Genomic DNA, 20,696 nt, shown 5'->3' with positions numbered 1-20,696 from the left:
CCCCCCCCCCCCCCCCCCCCCCCACCGCCGCACTGGATGCCATCACTGGTGTGGCCTGTGAGCAAAGCAGCTGGGAATGCTTCACTGCACGGGGGCAAGTGTGACACACGTGTACTCTGCATATTGTTCTTGGGACATTACAATTTCTAGGCTTCTGAAATACGGACCTGTATTTTTTTGTTGTTTGCCTCTGTTTTCGTTGTGAGAACAGACAATTTTTGAGTGAGTTCTTCCCTCTCTGCAAGATTTTTGTCTTCAGAAAGCCTCTGCAGCTCCTGCAAGGAGTCTTTAGTCTTCAGCAGCTCACTGTCGGTTTCTCGAAGTTTCCTGGATGCGCTTCTTTCCTTTTCCTGGGATTTCCTAAGTAGCTGCCTTAAGTTTTTTACTTCATTCTGATGTTTTACCATAATTTGAGGTAGATTATTTTGTGAATTCTCATATTTCCCTATTGCTTTCAAGTGCCTAAGCTGAAGATGTTTCAAAAATTGGTTTTCTATGACCGTGGCTTCCAATTTACGACGTATATCGCATAGTTCGTTTTTGAGCTCTTTAATCTTCTGGAGCCTTGCTGAGAGGATGCGATGAGTCACAGCATCTCTTCTTTGGGCAATCACATTGTTCTGAGCATTTAAAAGTGGCGCATTCCAGTTGTGCTTTCTTTCAACTGAGATCTCCTTCCGGCCTGCGTGAGCAGATAACCCAGTTTGTTACTAGTCATATAGATAGAGATATGCAGATATGCGCATATGTGTGACCCCCACCTGCACCCCGCACACATACAAGGCAAACGAACATGTAATATAGACGTGCTTCAGGTAGGGACTTCATATATAGACACCTCATTTCAGGTCAGTAGTCGTCTTTTTTACAGCTAGGGATTATGACTCATTTGTCTAAGGTCACAGAACCACAAAGTGGCATAGAATGGATGGAAAACCAGGCTTTCTTTGACTGTAAAACCTGTACTTATTTCTATTATTAAAGTTCTATTAAAAACCACAATAATAGATAACATTTACTAAGGGCTTACCACATGTTAAGCATTGAACTAAATGCTATATGTAGATTATCTGATATAATCCTTCCAATAATATGTTATGAGGCAATTCGAGTGTAACATGAGAGCCCAGTGTTATATATGAAGATCTCCTATATTCAAAAAGAGCCTTAGAAAGCCATTGAACTGCTTAGACTGTGTGTACGGATATTCCATTTCTCAGTAAATCCAACATAGCTAAGTTTTCCTGTTACCTTGGGCTCTAAAGGAAGTAGTTAGTTGGCTTGTATTCAGAAGTCTATTTCAAACAAAATGTATCTAAACAATGTCGCATCAAGCTTATATAACTGAGTTGTGTCAAATGTATGTGTAATGTCACTGCATTATTATCCCATTTTAAAGATGAACAAACTGATGCTTCGCGACATCCCTGCTTGATGGGCACACAGCTAGTCAGTGGTGAAATGGAACCCATGTCTGTGTGCCTGTGCTACTGCCCCATATGTATGTGCATTTGCATGACACTTACATGTGTTTATGTGCATACTGTGTATGTGCGTGTGCATGTTAGTATATCTATATTCTTTTTTTAGTTTATTGATTTATATTGAGAGAGAGAGAGAGAGAGAGACTGCATGAGCAGGGGAGGGGCAAAGAGAGAAGAGAGAGAGAATCCCAAGCAGGCTCCACCCTCCCAGCATGGAGCCTGACTCAGGGCTTGATATCATGAACCGTGAGGTCATGACTTGAGCTGAAATCAAGAGTCAGATGCTTAATCAACTGAGCCACCCAGGAGCCCCTAGTATATCTGTATTATGAGAGAGACTGAAAATGGATTCTAGAATCTAAAAAAAAATATGGTCCTCATCCTGGAGAGAGAAAGCATCTAGTGGCCAGTGTCACTGGAGTCCTAGCCTTAAGCTGTTGCCCACATGTGGACACGTCACCTGAGACACGGCTTAATATGTTTGGTGTAGGTGGTGGAAAAGGTGATTCTGCCTGTGATGGAAATCACGAGCCAACAGAAATGGCTTCCTGGGGACAAGGCATCTCAATTGTGACTGTGACAGAACACATAGATGTGGCAACGATTACAGTATCCGTATCACATCAGTAATCAATGGGCGGTCTTTACAACTGTGCCCCCACAGGTCTTTATTTTCCCACTGGGAACGATTCAGTAAAGGCTGTGGTTGAACGTTTGAGTATTTTGGAATAGGTTTTTGAGCACATTGAAAATTGGAAAGCAGAGGTCAACCTCTGAGGCTGGGCACTGGCTGGGAAAGGCCCAGACCCAGGTGGATCAGGCTGGATTAAAACAGGGGGTGGGGTGGGGTGGGGACTGTCACGTTCTACACCACGTCCAGCATGACCGAAACTTGACTCCCAACTTACAATGTCTCACTACTCTTGGGTGATGTGTTTCACGGAGGAGAGAGGGCTCTCCCTGAGACTAGAAGGATGAGGGTGGTGGGTTCTGTGGGCTGTGGAGGCTTATGTCCCTGACATATGCTGTGCTCAAGTGACGGGAGGACAGAGGCAGCATGAATGGGTGCTTGGGGACTAATCCCTGTGGCCATGCGCACACCTGCCAAGGTCCCAGGTTGAGATGTACGTACAGGGCATGTGTACTTTGAAAACAGGAGGTGACCCCATGTGCTTGGACAAGGAATGTTTGTGATGCAAATGAAGGACCAGAAGCCCTTCCCCAAGTGTCCGGTCTGTGTAGAGCCACCCAAACTCCCTCCTTCCCCCAAACACATCTGAGACTGAATTGTTTGCCTACCCTAGCTGGTGCTTGGGGGAGGAGGAACCAGATTTACTTGCTTCAGAAGATAAACATACCACTTGTATTTGAGTGACATAGAATAAATTTATTCTATAGACATTATGCATACTTGTATACTAATCAAGGTTATGGAAAACGGAAATAGAGTTTAGTCCTTAATGATTTTGCATCTCATTATACTAACCCCTGCCTGGTAAGAATGACCAAATTTATCATTTCTATCTCATTTCATGTAGTGAGGCAGATTTAGCCCAATGATTAAACTACTCTTAATGAAGTGACAAAATTAATTTTGGCTGCTCCCAATTTATGACCAGGTGTTTCGCATAAAGAACTCAATAAATACTTGTGGAATAAATAAATGAGGAAGCAATTTTTAAAAGTTAAATTGTCAGGCACTTAGAACTCAAAGTGCAGTTCGTGTGGAAATAGTTTTATAAATGCTAACAGCCTTTCATACAGCCCCACGGAAGTGTAGAATCAATACAAAGTGTAGTGTATAGATCTATGATCCCTGTCATAAAACCTTGGAGCCAGACTGTTTCTGAATTATTATTATTATTATTATTATTATTATTATTTTGGTGCATATACAGTATTTCCCATAGAATTTCCAGTAGGGCTGGGAATAGCATACTTTAATCAAAGAATATTTTTGTGAAATATGTGGCTATTCACACTAACTGAAATAAAGATCAGTCTCATGTTAGTTCAGATCTGGTTTTTGTTGCTGAATCAGTTTAGGTACCAAAGATATAAAAACTGTTTGTTTTTCAGAGTTTTGTAAATTCAGACGTGGATAGGGGATCATAACCACGATGGAGCCTAACCACGATGTAGTTTCTGTTGTGATAATCTCTTCCAAATGCCACAAACAGACTTCTTTTGACAGAGTCCCATGTGACAGAAGGAACTAGGCTTTTCATCTTCTACCCTCGGCCTTGACCGTGAGCATAAGACTCCTACCTCTCTAGAAAAGGAGCTTTTAGCCTTTTGAGAATCTGGTGGAAGCTCATGGGTCCTTCTCCCTAGAAGAGTTCACAAATGTAAATAGACATATGGGGCGCCTGGGTGGCGCAGTTGGTTAAGCGTCCGACTTCAGCCAGGTCACGATCTCGCGGTCCGTGAGTTCGAGCCCCGCGTCGGGCTCTGGGCTGACGGCTCGGAGCCTGGAGCCTGTTTCTGAGTCTGTGTCTCCCTCTCTCTCTGCCCCTCCCCCGTTCATGCTCTGTCTCTCTCTGTCCCAAAAATAAATAAACGTTGAAAAAAAAAAACGACTAAGATGAAGAATCCTTACCCTATAGCTGGGAAGAAGGGGACCTGAAGGTTCTAGATGACTCTGAGGTAGCAGAGGGAGTCCTAGGCACACCTGGTCACAGGGGGCTGGCGGGGGGGAGACACGGGGTACACCTGACAGCAGACATGCTGTCCACATAGTATTGACGTAGTTTCCAGCTGTTCACTGATGGCAGTTCTGATGGCCACAGCCGAAGAAAGTTTCAGCCATTTCCATATTAGGAATATTTATAAGCCCAGGATTGCCTAAAATGGGAGGAGGTGTTCACAGTCTGGGCAGGGAGGCAGGGAGTGAGGTCAAGGACATCACAAGGCTACTTCCATTTGGACAGTTAGGAACTGGTGTCGGTACTCTTACGGTCCACAAGGGAATGAATGACCTTGTTAACAGCCTTTTGAACCACCTCTGTCTCAAAAGATGATCTTTGCCTCACCGGACTTGTAGACCATCCTCTTGGGGTGCTGACTCGGGTATTTACAGTTCATTGGCAATTCAAACCTTGATTCTTCAGCTGGGATGCGAGGCAAGAGGCCAGCAAAGTCCAAGTGTCGTGGTACTCTGTAACAAGGCCACCTGTTAACTAAAAACGGAACTAACCTCACTAGTAGGCTCCAGCAGGGTAAGTTGTACAAGAGGGCTAGGTTTTATGTTTTCAGCCTAACTTCCTGCCATCTTGTAATCATTCCCAATTTCTCTATTTCCTTCCATACAAGTTCATTTATAAACACATATTTGAAATAGGGGACAACAATAAAACTGAATAGGGACGACTTCAAATACTAGTGCATTAAATAATAATGTCATTGGGAACAGAAGTTTGGTCTTGCTTGGGAAATTTTGCTTCTTACCTTTAGGTTGGGAGACTTTAGAGACATTATACGTTTTCTTCTCATTCTTTTTTTCTCTTATCATAGTCTTCTCTAAATAATTTCTATTACGAGCTGTTTCAGAACATTCAGAGAGAAAGTCTTCTGAATAATCACAGGGAGAACTTAAACTTCTGCAGGAACACTGAGATCTGCTGTAATCCACACTCCTATCAGAAGCGTGACTGGGGCTGCCTCTTGAACAGTCACCTGCGTCCTGGGTTCCCGTGCATTCTGCAGACCTCCTCCTGGGTCCTAAGGCCACACAGGGGAGGTGCTCATCTACACTTGTTTCTGCTGGATCAGCCAGAGACATAGCAAAACCTGATAGGAGAAAAGTGTTTTCAGATTTATAGCTATTGACATTAAAATGAACCTCTGCTTTATTATATTTAACTATAAGTGGATCATTAGGAATGGGAAACACCACATCTTGTGGAAGTATTTTCTGGAAAAAATCTCAGTTGGGTTTTGTTTTTTTCTTTGACATAAAATGTAAGACCCCTGAGACAAACTGGTGAGACTCTATTCACAGGTAATACAAGACAAAGTTCACATCAGAGGACAACAATGACAGTAATTTGTGAATTAGTGAATTACATCTTCATTCTCTAAGAATGTTGCAAGATTTTGCCTTGAAGAAAACGACAGTACTTGGTAAGCTTGGATGGCTGGTATGAAATGCAATACTTAGGAAATTCAGACATATTTGTGGAGATGGACACACTTTTATTTATTAGTGATGAAATTACACTTTTGAGATGAAACATATAGCATAGAATATAACAAATTAATCTACTACTTTTTTAGAGTTAATACTTGTTTTAAATTAAGAGTAATAGTGGATCCCAGGGATATAAACTTGATCCATAATTACAAGGCTTGTCATATTTTAATTTAAAAAATGTGCTTTCCTTTCTGTGCTCCATTTGGACTATTATAACATGAATAGGACCTCCCCCGATTACAGCTACATGATGACAGAAAACAATTCAGGAAAAAATGTGATTTGCATGGAAAATCATCCCATTGTTGGAACCTTTTTGAAGACAGTCCACCCAGTGGAAAATTTACATTTGTTTAATAAAGAACTGATCATACTTTTGCAGCTACACAAAGACCAAACTTTTATAATAATGGATTTGGAAAAATCAAAACCAAGTTTGTCTAATTATTAGAAATTCAATCATTCAATGTGAAAAATCAAAACCTTACTTGGGAGTTAAACAAGACTAAAGCGGACTTCAAAGCGATGTGTTTAAAAACTAAAAATGAAATGAAATTTGATGATGCGATCCTAATTTCTCATCAGGGACGAAAGCTACCATGTAGTCCAAAGTCCTTGTAACCAAAGGCCATGACTGAAAAACTAATTAAGACCCAGACGTAGTCACTTTTATTTCGGTTAGATTTGGTTCAAATTAAGTGCAACAGAAGGTTTAATAAACATAGCAGGTCTTCATTTGTAGGTCAGGAATGTTTTACTGCAGTGAATTACTCCCCAAAGCAACGTCACACATCACTGCAGGGTTCTATGCATCTAGAATAACTTCTCGGCACTTTGCTGCTAGCACCTGCTTGACATTCAGTGAAAACAAAGGTACTGTAGTTTACTTCCACTTTATTTTTAAATTCTTGGTATAGAGCCTAGGCAGTAGTATTGAACTTGATTCAGCTGAATAATCTGTGTGACCAGTAAGGCTAGATGACAAGGTCTCTCACACAGACTCTCCTACACACGCCCCACGAGGTCTGCAATCCTCCATCCAGATTCTTGTTTGATCTAAGGACCCTGGGAGACATGATGGCCCACAGCTAAATGCACACTCCCTAAGAATACAAAAGTTTCACAGGAAAGTTCTCTGAGGTACAATGAGTCCAGCTCCAAGATAGCTCAGGACAGCGACTATACGTAGCTTTCACATGCCCTTGTCCATGGTTAATATACAAAGACTAGATTCCAATATACACAAGCTTTTTTTTCTTTATTTTTTAAAGTAATCTCTGGACCCTACCTGGGGCTTGAACTCACCACCCCCGAGATCAGGAGTCGCATGCTCCACTGACTGAGCCAGCCAGGCGCCCCTGTACCCAAACTTTTGATACTGTTGGTAAGCCTTTAGTCATCTGACATGAGAATTTAAAATGGACAGAATGTGAACTCAGACACAAGGAGGCTCTGGAATCCTCTATGATGCCGCTGTGGGAAGGCACAGAATACCAGTTCTGTTTTGACAGCAGTTCAAAACAAAGGAACCCATCTCCCAGGTCTTTACAGGGGTTATTGTTTTCATTCAACACCCCCACTTCTTCTGTTTCATCAAGAAGGCAGAAGAGAAATGAGCTGCCACCAGACCCTTCCCAACAGGGATCTAACGTCACTGGCTCTACTGAGAGTTTTTGTTTTTTTTTCCCGAGTCAGCTTCTGCCTCTTTCTGCATTGGCTGGTCTGTCAAGCTTTCTCCTCTTCTGATGAAATACATGAGGCAGTTCACCATCTCCCTACTACAGAAATCTTAGCCCAAATAATCCTAATAACATTAGTACCGTACTTAATATTTAGCGAGTGTTTTTACTTCACCCAAGCTGTGTTTGCATCATCTCATCCTGGCCACGTGAAGGGAACAGGCTCAAGCAGGTTAAGCAGTTGTCCCTGTTTTCTTGCTTCCAGGTCAGGACTTTTTTCATTAAGCATTACAACTGCAAACATCACACTGGTGGTAACATCATACATCCTAAGGTAAAGAATTGATCTTTCCAGATGCATTCTGCCATGTAACAGTGGGTAGATGCACAGGCAAAGATCCTTACTTCTGAACCTTTGCAGATGGATTAAGAAGAGACCAAGTTGTTGGTGTACAAGATCCTGAAGGACCAAAAATGCTCTGCTGTGGCCCTCATGGTCTTGCCTGTCCTTGACCCTAGGAGCTGTCCCTCCTCACCTCTTCCCTCTCCTGACTTTAGCCCCTAACTTCCTCCATGCATCTTGTTAAATCCAAATCACTGCAAGAAGCCAATGGCTGGTAATCTGTGAGACAAATTTTTGACCAGTTGTTGGCTGACCTCTGCTGCTAAAGCCCTGTAAAAATTCCCTCCTCCTTGGGAATGCAAGCTGGTGCAGCCACTCTGGAAAACAGTATGGAGGTTCCTCAAAAAACTAAAACTAGAACTGCCCTACGACCCAGCAGGGGCACTACTAGGCATTTATCCACGAGATACAGGTGTGCTATTTCGAAAGGACACATGCACCCCCATGTTTATAGCAGCACTATCGACAATAGCCAAAGTATGGAACGAGCCCAAATGTCCATCGATGGATGAATGGATAAAGAAGATGTGGTATATATATATACAGTGGAGTATTACTCAGCAATCAAAAAGAATGAAATCTTGCCATTTGCCACTATGTGGATGGAATGGGAGGGTATTATGCTAAGTGAAATTAGAGAAAGACAAAAATCATATGACTTCACTCATATGAAGACTTTAAGAGACAAAACAGATGAACATAAGGGAAACAAAAATATGAAAACAGGGAGGGAGACAAAACAGAAGAGACTCATAAATATGGAGAACAAACTGAGGGTTACTGGAGGGGTTGTGGGAGGAGGGATGGGCTAAATGGGGAAGGGGCTTAAGGAATCTACTCCTGAAATCATCGTTTCACTATATGCTAACTAATTTGGATGTAAATTTTAAAAAATAAAAAATAAAATAAAATAAAATTCCCTTCTCCTTCCTCAGAACTCTCCTTTGAGACAGCCATCCCAGTATTGTAGGATACAGGCTTAATTCAAGAGTGTTTTTCATTTATAGTCACAAACTGTCCAATGCTACAAGAGTGGGAGTGTGACAGTCGAAGGTGGTGGACAACTTGAAGGCAGGCTGACGTGGGCTTGAACCTAAGTCTGTCAGTTAGTGAAGTGATATTGGCCACCTATAAGACATGAATAACAACACCGATTCCATAGGGTTATCACAGGGAGAAATGAGATAGTGTTTGTAAATATCTATCATGGCACCTGTCCCATAGCACGCCATCAGCAAATACTAGTTGCCTCTTGGAAGAGTAATTCTTGAACACACACCAGGACCCTCGAGGGCCCTGCTCGTGTCTTTATGTGAGAGATGCAACCAAGAGTCAGTCTGTTTCCACATCAACTATTTTACTGGGAATGATTGCTTGACAAATGGCATTTGACTGAAAACTCTCTGAAGACAGAGTGTGTCGTTTCTGTTGTAACTTCAGGCCACCTACTGCTGCCTCACAACCAAAATTTGTAACCACTTGAATACGGATCACCACCATCACCCCCCTACACTGTATGCCAAGCACAGAGGCAGCAGCTTCCATATGGCGGCTGACTTCATCATGCACAACCCTGTGCAATAGGGATCAGTCATCGTATTTTACTGTTGAGCAAACTAAGTAAGGCTCAGAAACGTCAAGTAACCCGTCTGAGGTCACAAAGCCAGTGAGGGGGAGAACTCAGTTTTTAGGCCAGGTCTGTCTGCTGGGTTTTTTTCACCGTACCATACTACTTGACCCCAAATGGACATAATTTGACCCAACTTAATTGTCACTGCAACTGTAAAATGTTAAAGTATGTCAAGACCTGTGATAAACCTATGAGGATCACTCATTCTTCAGCTTTTCATGTTTTACCTCTAGTCTAGAGTCCAAAATCTGAGACTATATTGAAACCAATCACGTATCCCTTAACCTTTTAGATTAATCAGTACAACTCACTCAGAATCTGACATGACGGGAACAGTGAGAGATACAGATAAGGAAGTTAGGGTGAAGGAGTGTTTTTTTCCGTTCCTAGATTAGAATATTGAGGTTTGGTGATGCGCTTGTACTCCATGTACAACTTTTTTAAGTTTATTTTTATTTTGAGAAAGAAATAGAGAGCAGGTAGGGGAGGGCCAGAGAGGAAAAGAGAGAATCCCAAGGCTCTGAGCTCTCAGCACAGAGTCCAATGCTGGGCTTGAACTCACACATACGAGATCATGACCTGGGCCAAAGTCAAGAGTTGGATGCTCAGGTGCCCCATACACGTACAATTTTTTAAAAGAAATATTCCCAGGGCTTCTGGGTGGTTCAGTTGGTTGAGCATCTGACTTTGGCTCAGGTCATGATCTCATGGTTCACGGGTTCAAGCCCCATGTCGGGCTCTGTGCTGACAGCTCAGAGCCTGGAGCCTGCTTCCGATTCTGTGTCTCTGTCTCTCTCTGACCCTTCCTTACCCACACTCTGTCTGTCTGTCTGTTTGTCTCTCTCTCAAAAATAAGTAAACGTTAAAAAAAATTTGAAGAAAAATAGGGGTGCCTGGGTGGCTCAGTTGATTAAGCGTCCAGCTTCAGCTTAGGTCATGATCTCATGGTTCATTAGTTCGAGCCTCACATCAGGCTCCGTGCTGACAGCTCAGAGCCTGGAGCCTGCTTTGGATTCTGTGTCTCCTTCTCTCTCTGCCTCTCCCTTTCTCACATTCTGTCTCTCTCTCTCTCTCTCAAAAAGAAATAAACATTAAAAAAATTTTTTTATTAAAAAAATAAACTAGTCCCTCTGAATCACATGCTTACGTAGGGCTAAAACGAGTTGATTGCCCCATGTCTGATACAGCAGAGAACTAGCCATCCTGGTCTCTTTGTTTAATAAACATTGATGTAACAGGAAAAAAAAAAAAAAAAAAAAAGGACAAAATTCTAATTGAAATCCATTGGAGCCAAATAAGCCTTAGTATCTATAAACAGCCTCGCTCTTAAAATAATTCTGTGATTAAAATGTACTCTAATAGAAGGCTTTATAGGTTTAGCTATGGAAAAGAAGGTGGATTTGAAGTCATTATTGCTCTCCCCACATAGATTTGCAAGAGCCATAAGCCTCTGTTTTTGGCTGAATTGTCCAATGTATACAATCTCCTGTGGGTCTCTATTTTGCAAGGTCCCTATAGCTAGGAGGCAGTAACTATAGCTCCTTTAAAATGCTTGAGAAAATCGCATACAATTAAAAACATCCCAGTGAGAAGATGCCATATTAGCAAAGTTGTCCGTAATCTTTCCTGCTCAATAATTCACCGAATACAATCGGTATCATTTCCACATGATGGGCCAAAATGCAGTCTTATATAGAAAGTATTTTTGTGAGTGTGTGGGATGGGTGGGTAGAAAATTCATCATTGTCACCAATTATCTAGTGGATGTACTGTCAGCTTGTTTTCAATAAATTTCTATAGAACATGGTATGAGACACAGTTATTTTACTCTTGATCACTATTATAATCTAATCTATTTCACTGAAAATATAAGCAATTTTGGATTAATTACCGGGTTCACTGATCACTCTCATAAATAAGCACAAATATCTAAGAATTACAAGCTGTAATTTCAATCCATATCCTTAAGATGTTAATTTTTTTTTGTAATTTACTAAACTTAAGAGTTGTCATAAATGTTTTACACAGTGCTATATTCTTTTGAAACAATACATTTACAACCTGGTACAGCCAGGAGATGAGCTGGCTGTCCCAGTGATTTCCTACAACTCATGAATGTCAGTTGTTTATTAATATCAGCTTTTAGGTACACATGATGTGCTTCTTTCTGCTGTAACAAATAGGCCATTGTTCTTAATGTTAATAGCAGTCTTCGACAAAAAAACGGTCATAAGAGACACAGGGGACCAGAGGGTTTCCTATGAAGCAGTTCAGTAACGATGGTACCAACTTAATAAACTTAAATGAATTTATTAGGTGAGTCACCAACATTTCAATCATCATTTTTAATGCATCCAGTAGGTCAACTTATTTGGCTTACTAAGAGTATATATAAGGAAACAAATTCCTAAGCAACTGAGATGCAACTGTTTTTTTTCAATCTTTTATTGAGTACATAGAAATACAGTATGAAATATGATAAACTGCACATATTTAAAGCGTACAATTTGATAATGCTAGACATGTGTATATACTCGTGGGACTACCACCATGATCAGTAGAGCCTACCTACAAAGTTTCCTTCGACCCCTGTGAGGTTCCTTTCTCCCATCCCTCCCTGCTCCTCCCTTTCCCCCCACGTGACCACTGACTGTTTGGTCACTCTAGGTTTGCATCTTCTACAGCTTTCTATAAATGGAGTCATACAGTATGTACTTTTGTTTGGCTTGTCTTCTTCGCTCAGCATAACGATTTTGAGATTCATCCAAGTTACTGTGTATATCGGCAGTTCATCCCCCCCCCCCCATCTCATCCGCGGTTAGTATCCAATTGTGTGACCACACCACAATTTGTTTATTCGTTCACCTGCTGATGGACTTTTCAGCTATCTTCACTGTTGGGCCATTACAAATAAAACAGCTATGGGCATTCATACCCGGGTCCTATGTATAGACATAGGATTTCTTTTTTTGGCGGGTAAATACCTAGGGGTGGGTTGGCTGGACTGTATGGTGAGTGCACGTTTACCTTCTTAAGAAGCTGCCAGACGGTTCTCCACAGTAGCTGCACCATTTGGCGTTCCGGCCAGCGGTGCATGAGCTCCCGCTGCTCCACATTCCTGCTAACACTTGATATGATCACTCTTTTTAGTTTTATTTAGAAAAAAATAATAAATAAAATAAAAACCTAATAGGTCTGTTTAGGGATACCCTATATGGCTTTAGTTTGCATTTCCCAAATGACGGATAATATTGAACATCTTTTCACGCGCCCATTTGCCATCCTTGGGTCTTCTTTTTTGGGGGGATGGGGAGATGAAGTATCTGTTCAAATCTTCTGTCCATTTGTAAATTGGATTGTTGGTTTTCTTATGGCTGTGTTTTCAGAGCTCTTTTATACTCTGGACATAAGTCTGTTACTGGATACATGTTTGTAAATATTTTCTCCCAGCCTGTGGCTTGTGTTTTCATTCCCCTAAAAGTGTCTGCAGATGTTTTTAATTTTGATGAAGCCCAAATTACCAATTTGTTCTTTTACTGATTCTTCTGGTATTGCATCTAACACATTTTTACATAGCCCGAGGCCACAAAGATTTTTCTCCCAGAAATTTTATAATTTTGTTTTACTTTGATCCATTTTGAATTAATTATCAGAAATTGACCAGAGTTTTTTGTTTGTTTGTTTGTTTTTTTTTTTAAATAAGGATATTTAGGGGCTCAGTCGGTGAAGTGTCTGACTTCGGCTCAGGTCACGATCTCGCAATCCATGAGTTCGAGCCCCATGTCGGGTTCTGTGCTGACAGCTCAGAGCCTGGAGCTTGCTTTGGATTCTGTGTCTCCCTCTCTCTGCCCCTCCCCTGCTCGCACTTCATCTCTCTCTCTCAAAAATAAATAAATGTTAAAAAAAAAATAAATAAATAAGATAAAATAAAATAAGGACATCAATTGTTCCAGCACCATTTCTTGAAAAGACCAACACTTTTTGCACTGAATTGCCTTTGTACCTTTATAACTGAGATGCCGTTTGTGAGTCTATTTCTGAGCTCTCTCTGGCTCTGCTCACCTAGTTCTCTATCTTTACATTGACACTTTACACACCTTTCTTGTTACTGCAGCTCTATAATTAATCTTTTAAAAAATTATTATTTTAATGTTTACTTTTGAGAGTGAGACAGAGTGCGAGCGGGGAGGGACAGAGAGGGAGACACAGAAGCCGAAGCAGGCTCCAGGCTATGAGCTGTCAGTACTGAGCCTGATGTGGGGCTCAAACTTATGAACCATGAGATCATGACCTGAGCCGAAGTCAGATGCTTCACCGACTGAGCCACCCAGGCACTCCAATAATTAATCTTAAAATGGGATAGCATTAGTTCTCCAACTCTCTTCTTTCTTTTCAAAGTTGTTTGGCCATTTTATTTAGGTCTCTGAGTTTCCATGGGAATGTTAGAATCAGCTTGTCAGTTCCCTCAGAAAAGCCTCATGGAATTGTCATTGTGATTGTGAGTCTACAGATAAATTCATGGAGAACTGACACCCTGACAAAAACAGCTCTGGTTTGTTAGGCCATCTTCTGTAGTTTGTAGTGCATAGATCGCTTACATATTTTTTTTCAGATTTATCCCTAACTATTTCATATTTTTGATAACTGCTATTATACAGGTGTTAAGTAGTATTATCTTTTAATGTCAATTTCCAATTGTTTGCTGCTAGTATATAGAAAAACAATTGATGTTCGTGTATTGATGTCGTATCCTGTAAACTTGATTATTGGTTCTGGTAGCTGTTTTATAGATTTCATCACAGATGATGATGTCATCTGTAAATAAAGAGGGTTGAATTCTCCTTTTCTAATATGGACCCTTTCATTTCTTTTTCTTGCCGGACTGGTTGGCAGAATCTCCAGTACAATGCTGGACAGAAGCGTTGCTAAGAGTTGATGTCCTTGTCTTGCCTTGGAGCTGAGAAGGAGACTGTCCAGTCTTTCACCAGTAAGTGTGATGTTAGTTGTAGGTTTTTCCTTTATTAGACTGAGGAAGTTCCCTTCCATTCATTATTTATCTAGGGAATTAAGGCAAATCTAGAGGGAAAAGTGGGAAGAGAGGGGTTATCAAGAGAGAGGGGGAATAAATAAAAGGGAGAAGCAGAGAAAGTTAGGATATGAGGGAAGTCCATTTGGGGCTCCTGCTGAAAGTCTAGGGAATATCCACCAGGGAAACCCTTTCGCCTCCCAGCTCAGGAAGTGGACATCTGCCTCATACAGTACAAGCAGGCACTACATGCTAGAACACAGAAACAATGCTTTAGTTTCCCAAACCAGTTCTATTCCTGAATCTTTCTGTAAGAACCACTTTGGGCTCCCTTAGATTCTGTCTGTACTACACTGGTTTTAGGAAAGGGTAGTCAGGCACTATCTGGAAGACTAGGAGGCTTCTTTGCTGGTTGTCAAGGGGCAGAGGCCACATCCCTCGTGTCGTCTACTGAATGGTAACAATCACCTAACTGTAGACCTTCAGTCAGCTTGGGAAACCACCAGGTGATTCCTCTACATTGTCACTTTTCCTTCCCTAGAGAGCCCTGGAGCATGCCAGTGCCTCCTGTGATGAAGAAGGGGGTCCTCATATACCTTTCTGAGGCTGTCTTTGGAATGTGCTCAGTGTGAGTGGTAGCTTCTCAGATGGCTCCCACAGACTCCCACTTCCTGGGACTCATGTCCTTGTGTGATCCCCTTCCCTACGGTGTGACTCAGATGTCACTTTCAAGATGAGATTAACTAAAAGGCTTTGATTTCTGTCATCACCTTCTCTTTTTCTCTCACTTGCTCACATTGATGGAAGCCAACTGCTATGTTGTAAGCAGACCCATGGAGAAGTACACATGACAAGAAACTAAGGCCTCAGGCCAACGGCCAGGGAGGAACTGAGACCCTCAGTTGAACAGGCTGTGAAAAACAGAATCCTACCACCAACTGCTGGAGTGAGTTTGGAAGCCTGGAACTACCCCCACGTGGGTCTGGGGGTTACTACAGCCCAAACTGACGTGTTGACTACAGCCTGAAGAGACATCCTGAGCCAAGGAACCCAGCTATGCCGATTCCTGACCCAGAGAATAAGAAGCGTTTGTCGTCGTTTTCCACCCAGTAAGTGTTCATTTGAAATTGGAGACAGAAAACTTCTGTGTCAATCTACTTTAGGAGGTTACAAAATCAACAGTGATCTTGCAGAACATGGGAGAATAGGGTTTAATGCTAAATATCTTATTTAGGTGAACAGATGCTTTCTAGAATGTTTACTTGATTCTGAAAAAAATCTATATAATGCCATATTTGCTCTATCTCTAATCCATTAATTTTAATCAAATCATGATCTTAAAATAATTTTTTGGAGTGGTGGCCAACCACACTATTGTTTTAAGCTGTTAAGTTTTTGGGGTCATTTGTTACACAGGCATAGATAATTAATACACTCAGACATGTCTTCTCAGGATGGTTCAGTTACCAGGAGAATTACTTGAGCTTAACATAAATTACACCCACTAAGGACACAGAACATTCTGAGAATTTTGGAAGTCTCAGGACCCCAGAACTGTTCTATAATTTCTATCTGTAGGACCCAAATTTGGGCCTATTTGGGTTCACCTGTGGTAATTCCATTCTTTTTCATGAAACGGAGTCTGAGAAGTGTCATCAACAATGTCAAATGAACTGTATTTTTGGATATTACTAGTCGGCAACGAGATGTGCCACGAATGCATATATCAAGCAGCTCCCTGGAATATTCAGTCTGTTAAATACCAGTTTTCTCACTGATCTGTTAAAGATGGATGGATTGGTGACTAGTATCAGGTCCATAAATACCCTTTTAAGTTGATGAAACTGCTTCTGTGTGTCTTTGTATTAATATAACTGGTCTTACCTCATTGTTATTAATTAAAAAACGTATGCAGGCTCCACACATGGATTTCTGATTATGTGGTGCATTATTGAAAAATCAAAGTCTTAGGCCAACCATCTAATGTTCTTCTGAGTTTATTGACCAATTAATTAATGAAAATGTCCAATCAAAGAACGTTTACTTAGTGTCTACTAGGCACTGGGGTTATGAAGAAAGCAAACTTCTGCCTTCAAGGATTTAAAAATAAGCCGTTAGTAATTATGTTATTATTCTTACTATAGAGCGAGCATACTAGTTTTTGATATACTGAGTTTATGGTGGTGTATAGTTCAGATTTTGGCAAGATTTATATTTTGAACACTAGTGTTTACAGTATAAAAGTTCCTGTTTGGGGCACCTGGGTGGCTCAGTCGTTTAAGGGTCCAACTTTGGCTCAGGTCATGATCTCAGTTTGTGGGTTTGTGGGTTCGAGCCCCACATCAGGCTCTGTGCTGACAGCTCAGGGCCTGGATCCTGCGACAGATTCTGTGTCTCCCTGTCTCTCTGCCCCTCTCAAAAATAAATAAACGTTAAAAAAAGTTCCTGTTTTATTGCTCTTGAAGCATAATTGCACATGTTTCTATCATGACAGGGTTGATAGTAGTTTCTTTGCTGTTATGACTCAGGAACACAACTTACAATCAAAAACACAGCTTGAATGGAGAGAATGTAACCCAACTGATGCTGTGCTTTCCTGGAATGCGCCACGTAAAGGCATGGCTGCCCAGAACAACAATAAATTTGTATATCATGTTCTTTTAATTACAGAATTGGAAATAAAAATGTTCAAGATCAAGATGCACATTTGAATCATTTGAAAACTACATTTTTTTGTGTGTAGTTGTCTTCAATTCTGCTTTTGCGGCAAAGCAGACAAAAAAATATGCCAAAATGTTTTAAAATGAATTAACGCATACCTGCTGTCCTTCATCAAACGTTCCTAAGATGTAGGACGATTAACTATACATTCTGAGTGGACGGTCCTTCACACCACAGGATTTAGGAGGTCTCCAGGGTAGCAGTTTTTGACATGTTTTGGTCTCTTTTTAAGGAAAGAATATACTTCAAAAAACCTAGAATAACATTACAAAAGGAAAATGTCAAGATGTCACAAGTGAACATTTATATGAGACGAATCAGTTACAAGTTTTGAATCGGTATTGATTAATTTATATCTACTCCTTTGTATATGGTTTGCTGTCTACTCCACACACTAAGGCTTCTTATCAAAGTGAATCAGCTCTTTGCAGTTGATCAGGAAATGGGATTCGAAGGAGCCATAACAGGGCAGCGCCTCTGAAAATGTTGTGGGTAGAACAAAAGGTTGTGTGGCTCAACCTGCCTGTTCTTTCTCTCCAGTGCAAAGTTGAACATGAGTAACCAAAGTTTTTGGGTTACCTGTTACTTATCTGCAAACAACAAAAATAAGGAAAGGAAGACTCTCCTGGTACTACTGGTGGGCACTGGATCTTAATTTAGAAGCACTGATATTCCAGACATGGTATTATATATCGCAACTTGCTCTTCAACCGTCTCACAAATTACTACATTCTTGGCTATTACTACAACCAGAAAATCCCAATTCTTTTTAAAAAAAAATTTTTTTAACGTTTATTTATTTTTGAGACAGAGAGAGACAGAGCATGAATGGGGGAGGGTCAGAGAGAGAAGGAGACACAGAATCTGAAACAGGCTCCAGGCTCTGAGTGGTCAGCACAGAGCCCGACGCGGGGCTCGAACTCACAGACCGCAAGATCACGACCTGAGCTGAAGTCGGCCGTATAACCGACTGAGCCACCCAGGCGCCTCCAGAAAATCCCAATTCTTAAAGTAAATATTCTGTAGTGAAGCTGTAACGCATTCAGGAGAATGATTTAGTTTTCAAAGGTTACAACTAGGTTTCCCACCCCAAATTATCGTGTGGGGAGGTAACTGTATTCTTAACCAGTCCTGCTTTATGAAAAACAATAGCTGACGTTCAAGTTCTCCCTCTTTTCTGATCCATTCTCAACACTCGCTACTTCCTTTCCCACTTTACTTTTCCCTGTAGCAGGGATCATTATCTGACACAATCTGTATTATTCTCCTTTAGCTTATCCGTTGCCTGACTTCCCCAATGACATGTGCTTCTTGATTACAGTATGTTGACTGTTGTGTCTACTGCTGCAGCCCCAGTGCCCAGAAGAGTTCCCAGGGAAACATAAGTGTTCAATAAATATTGATTAAGTAAATTAATGGTGAGAGTGCTTCTTTCTTAGCTCCCTCAATTCCTGTCTCCATGCCCATTACTCCTGACAAGCTTTGCACTGCTGCTGACTCAACTTAAAATGCCCTAAGTGCCCTTTAAATGAACGCTTTTCCAATACGGTAAGCAAATAGATGTCTCAAACTCAAAAGCCAGCCTCATGCTTACTAGTGAAACATGAACGTACCCTCCCGCAAGGACTAAGATAAGGATGCCCACTATCACTTCTGTGAATGAATACTGTCTTGGAGGCAGCAGGCAATGAAATTAGATGTGAGAAATAAGAGGAATAAACATTAAGAAAGAAAAGCCCAATTATATACTGTGCAAATTATCATGTGCAGACGACATGAGTGTATACTTAGAAAACTCTAAAAACACTCTAAAGAATATTTAATAAAACTGTAGTTAAATGGATATAAAAATCAATCTTTTCTATATGCAAATTAAGATGACTTAGAAAATAGATGAGGGACACCCGGGTGGCTCAGACGGTTAAGCGTCCGACTTGGGCTCAGGTCATGATCTCGCGGTCCGTGAGTTCGAGCCCCGCATCGGGCTCTGTGCTGACAGCTTGGAGTCTGGAGCCTGCTTCAGATCCGGTATCTCCCTCTCTCACTGCCCCTCCCCCACTTTCACTCTGTCTCTCTCTCTCCCAAAAATACACAAACATTAAAAAAATTAAAAAAAAAAAAGAATTAGCACTGATTCAGAAGAGAGGGTGTTTGCTCTAAAGAAAAGGCATCTGAATGACAGTAGCAGGCCTTCCAGTACAGCTGGCTGCTTGATGTCAACTGTCTAAGGTCTAAAGTTAGCTCACTGTTCTCAATAACTTGTAAGATCCAGTCCGGCATGAAAAATCTGTAAATTAAACATATCTACATATATCAGAAATTTCAAGCCTTGAAAATGTGAAAATGTGTCATGTTCAGCGTTTGGCTGGTTATAGACAAGCGATGTAGGTTTTGGTCATCTTACAACTTGATATTATTTATTGACAAAAACTTTGAATTCATTCCCAGACCGTGTGTCCCCAAGAAGTGCCTTTGGGATGAAAAAGGAGAAACCGGGCCTCTCTGCTCCCACCAAGTGGTGGCTAATGCAGTTCACCGCCTGACGCTAAGAAACCAAATGTGAGTTTAGGGCTACATTTCTAGAAGTGTGCATTTGCAGCTCCCCCTCCTGGCCACGGCCACATTTCCTTCTAATTTTCAGTGTTGACCTGGTAATTTTTTCCTAGAATTTTTCTTCTATTTTAATAAATCGTACTAAAATACCCTACACTTGATATATCTCACACATTAAAATGTTCATTTCATTCATTCTTTCAACACAGATTTGGGAGCTTCCTGTGCACCAGGGACTGTATGAGGTGTGAGGATGTAATGAACCCAAACAGAGATGTTTCTCTTTTCATTGGGGCTTTCATGCTGGCAATAAAATAATCACAATAGTGACTGTTGTAAATGTTTTAGAGGAAAGAGACGCAACTCTCTGAAGCTCCATGACAGAGAAACCTGACCTGGACAGTGACCATGGAGGTTCTAGAGAAGGACCATCTGAGCTAAGACAGGTCGGTGGGGGCTACCCACGCAAAAAGGAATGGAGGGTAGGAGGGAAGTACACTGGATAGAGAGAGTAGACACTTTCAAGGCCTGGTGGGCGGACGAGGCCCATTGGCTGGGTCCCAGTGGTCCCAGAGCCTCCCGAGGTCAGTGGGGGTGAGCCACTGCAGGCTCACAGGAGGGCAGGTGTATGATTTGGGTCATTAATCCAAGAGCAATGAGAAGCTAGCAGGGAGCAAAAGCGGGAGGCTGGGGAAGAATGCCATCATTTGCTCTGCTTTCTGATGGTCACTCCTGCTGCAGTGTGGAGTGCAGAAGAGACAGAAGCCAGAGGAGAGGATTCCGGAAGGCTGGAGAAAGAAGGTGGCAGCTTGGGCTAAGGTGCCAATGGCGACTGAGAAGTGAAAGATGCACGGGAGACAATGTCACCAGGGTTTGGTGACCTGCCGGATGCTGGGGGAGCGAAAAGGCCAAGGAGGAATCCTTGCTGCCAATGCAAGAGGCCCTGGCTGGGAGGGGTGGTGGGAGACTGGTCTTGGGCACGTGGAGCTGGTGTCGGAGATGTATTAA

At 41.6% G+C, this 20,696-nt stretch overlaps 1 protein-coding gene across 7 annotated transcripts in view; it reads right to left on the bottom strand.

Annotated features, from left to right (window-relative positions):
- Positions 1–20,696, bottom strand: part of LCA5L (lebercilin LCA5 like) — a 55,250-nt gene that overhangs the window by 25,341 nt on the left and 9,213 nt on the right. For 5 of the 7 annotated variants that reach the window (XR_005793148.1, XM_040483893.1, XM_040483892.1 and 2 more), the window contains exons 2-5: positions 17,234–17,389; positions 4,932–5,273; positions 4,517–4,663; positions 168–682 (exon numbers count right to left, since the gene is read on the bottom strand). Coding sequence is in view for 6 of the 7 variants with exons in the window: in XM_040483893.1 (XP_040339827.1) it covers positions 168–682; positions 4,517–4,663; positions 4,932–5,265 (996 nt within the window). In the remaining variant the exon portion in view is untranslated. Of the gene's footprint in view, positions 1–167; positions 683–4,516; positions 4,664–4,931; positions 5,274–17,233; positions 17,390–20,696 lie in introns of those variants that run through there. The other 2 variants (XM_040483894.1, XM_040483895.1) reach the window with 2 other exon arrangements.

The sequence above is a fragment of the Herpailurus yagouaroundi genome, unplaced genomic scaffold (genome assembly GCF_014898765.1).
Source record: "Herpailurus yagouaroundi ecotype Mexico unplaced genomic scaffold, PumYag 162, whole genome shotgun sequence".
Lineage (NCBI taxonomy): Eukaryota > Metazoa > Chordata > Mammalia > Carnivora > Felidae > Herpailurus > Herpailurus yagouaroundi.
Note: the sequence above shows the minus strand (reverse complement) of the source record. Positions and strands in the feature narration are given on the sequence as shown.